General features: G+C 41.0%; 1 protein-coding gene across 3 annotated transcripts in view; it reads left to right on the forward strand.

Moving 5' to 3' along the window:
* Positions 1 to 6: 6 nt before the first annotated feature.
* The window catches only part of USP25 (ubiquitin specific peptidase 25), a 168,866-nt gene continuing 165,714 nt past the window's right edge, over positions 7 to 3,158 (forward strand). For all 3 annotated transcript variants that reach the window (XM_013006906.2, XM_004711310.3, XM_004711311.3), the window contains exon 1: positions 7 to 75. In XM_013006906.2, the coding sequence (XP_012862360.1) occupies positions 28 to 75 (48 nt within the window). In that variant the 5' untranslated portion in view covers positions 7 to 27. The remainder of the gene's footprint in view (positions 76 to 3,158) is intronic.

Genomic DNA, 3,158 nt, shown 5'->3' on the forward strand with positions numbered 1-3,158 from the left:
GCCCGAGCCGCCGCCGCCCCGGGGGCCATGACCGTGGAGCAGAATGTGCTGCAGCAGCAGAGCGCGGCGCAGAAGGTGAGGCGATCCCGCGAGTCCCTGGCGCCGCCCCCGGCGCCCCCTTCGCCCACTCGGGGTCGGGGTGGGCGCCGAGTTCCGAGAGCGGATCGGTGCCCACGCAGTTTCCTAGCTAAGCGACCCTCGCATTCCTACACTCTTCCTCTGGATGGCTTCGTCATTCAACTTTTTTTCCTTTCCATTTTAAGACTAGCCACTTGGCATTCCTCTGGAACTCGATTCATGTTTGGAGTGGAGGCCTGCTCATTTGCAAACGTGTCTTCACCCGAATTCCATCGCGGGTCCTGAGGGGCAGGTTCATTACAGGTGTAGACTGGGTAGAGGTAGGTTTGGTTGATTCCAGTTCTTCCAGTTTCTTCTTGGTTCTAGACAGTATCAGCCAAGTAGGGAAACATTTTGGCCATGTTTCTTCCAGGAATCGCCTGTCCCCTAAGTTTGACCTTGTTCTACTCATTATCCTTTCCGCCTGCCTCCATCACACATTCACACAGCCACTTACGTGAGGGGGGAAAATACCCCCCACCCACCCCGCGCGCTCCTCTTGGGGAAGCTTTAGCATGAGACGTTCCTTTTGTAGATTTTGTTTTCCGATTTTAGTGCACCATCATGGTTTGCACCATTATCCTGAAGCCCATGACTTATTATTATTTGGGCGAAAAGCATTTTGGGCAAAAGGGACGCAATGCCTTCGTCCTTTTGGCATTTTGGGGTCTTGGTGATCCATCACCATAGCTGTGTGACTGTTTGGTTCCTCCTGGTGAGTAATGAGTGCCCCACCCTATTGTAGTTTTAGAGGAATAGTTAGCTCCCACCTGTGCTTGTTTAACCTTAGAATAAGGCCTACTTTCCTAACATGGCATCTGTAAATTCACCGCCTGTTAAGATTTTGCTTTGTGATTACTTTTAGAATTTTAGGATATTATGTGAGGTAATTGAAGATGCTAAAGAATTTTGGAAAGCAAAGATAGTGTATTGTTATTTTAGGGACTTTGGCTAAGTTCTTTTTGGAACTAACTCTTACTGCTAAATTGAGAAGATTATTGCAGACTGCAATTTATCTTATTTACAGTGAACAAATTCAAGATTTTAATCATAGGCATTTAAAACAGTTTTTCTCCTAAACATCTTGAAATCCATGACCTTTAGTTTTCTGATGGCAAGTACGTGATAAATGTGAATACTCAGAAGATTGTGAGTCCATAGGAATAGTAAACCGTTTCTAATAGTTTTGGTGTCATTTTGTATATAGTTGTCTTATTTAATCCTTTTTATTTCAAAGTGGAAGGAGTAGTTTATGTTTCACATCTCTTAAGTTTAAGCAGTGGCAAGGAGTTTGTTTCTTCATGTGACTTAGCCACAAGCACTTTAACATAGCATCAGAAAACGCAGGCCTGTGTGATTTGGAAATTTATGTATGAAATTGTAGAATCAAGAATGAAACTACTGAAAGTGATAAGGCTGTCAAGTTCAATTTCTTAGTTTAGTGAATTTCCCTTTTTACACAAAGGGTATAACAGTTAATCGAAAGTATTGCACATCTTTAAGTTATTTTATTGATACTTGGGAAAATTTGAAAACCCATATCCTTTTTTTATTGTTTACTCTTCATATTTTTGTAATACTGTATTGTTAGACTATAGTCCCTCCCACAATCCAACTGCCATTGAGGTAATTTTGACCTATCCTGGGCCTCTAGGACAGAGTACAACTGCCCCTTTGCCTTTCAGGGACTTAAAACCTTCAAGGGAGCAGAGTTTGAAAGGCTCACCTGGGGAAGCTGTGCAACCCACGCTTCTTTCTGTTCCCCTATAGTAAGCCCATTTTAAAGCTGTTCATAGGATTATAAGTATTTTAAACAGTGTACCTCACATAACTTGACAGATGTAAATCCACCAAACTAGTAACTCGGAAGTGAGCTTTATACTTCAGATGGAAGAAACAAGTGAAACTTTGTTTCTCTTAGAAACATTGTAGTGTACCAGTAAAACAAAAGGTATCTAATACATTTTATACACTGTCAAAAATGTACCTGTTTTCTGTCCTTAAAAGAAAAATAAACAAAAAAACCGCAATAAGTGCACGTGGAGTATCATTTTAAAATAAATAACCATATTGTGGATGAAATGGTTTCCTATGCTTTCAGAATTTTTTTCCCTTCCAGACAAATGTAAAAGGAACGACTTTTTTTTTTTTCTTACCCCAAAAAACAACACTTCACAAAACCTTCATAGTGCTCTTTGATCACTGACAAAGTAGCTTGTCAGAGAATTATATAAGAAGGCAAGTGGCTGGTCCCACCCCACCCCCAACCCCAAATGTGTTTATTGTTGAAGTTTGGCCAAGGCAGGAAGTTAAGTGATGCGATAGAATTTCAGAGTTACCGTTTCATAGGTTTAGATGATGCATGCACGTGAGAGGGATTTGGCAAAATTAATTTTGCACATTAATTAGAATGAAATCTTAAGATAATTTTGGTCTTGAACATGCTTCTTCAGGGTTTGTGCATTTGTTTACCTGAGTGTAGGATCATTTGACAGATCTAGGACATTTGATATGTAGATTCAAGTTTCAAATGATTATTAGGGGAGCTTTAGAAGACTCTCCTATTAGAGACCAAATTAATTTATACAGTACTTCACAATAAGCAGGAGCTCTGGTGGCACAGCAAGTTAAACACTGACCACAGAAGGTCAGGGGTTCAATCCCACCAGCCTGCTCAGTGAGAGCCTCTCAATTTAGTCAGTGAAACCCTATGGACCAGTTCGGTTCAGTCCTATAGTGTAATTGTGAGTTGGAGTTGAGTAGTTGCTAATGGGCTTGTTTTATTTTTGGGTCACCACGAGCAGGAGAAGATGATTTACTGTATATACTCGTGTAAAGCCGAGTTTTTCCAGCACATTTTTAATGCAGTTTTAGTGGTAAATTTAGGTGCCTCAACTGATATTTGGGTTGGCTTATACTCAAGTATATGTGGTACATTGAATGCATTTGAATTGAGTGAGATACAAAGTTCAAGAGAACAAGAGCTTTGCCTAGGTTTAACCCTAGGATTTAGAACCCCCCCTTGAGTGTCCTGTCTGTCC

This window comes from Echinops telfairi, unplaced genomic scaffold, assembly GCF_000313985.2.
Source record: "Echinops telfairi isolate 266 unplaced genomic scaffold, ASM31398v2 ScPeMD7_7469;HRSCAF=8507_0, whole genome shotgun sequence".
NCBI classification, from domain to species: Eukaryota; Metazoa; Chordata; class Mammalia; order Afrosoricida; family Tenrecidae; genus Echinops; species Echinops telfairi.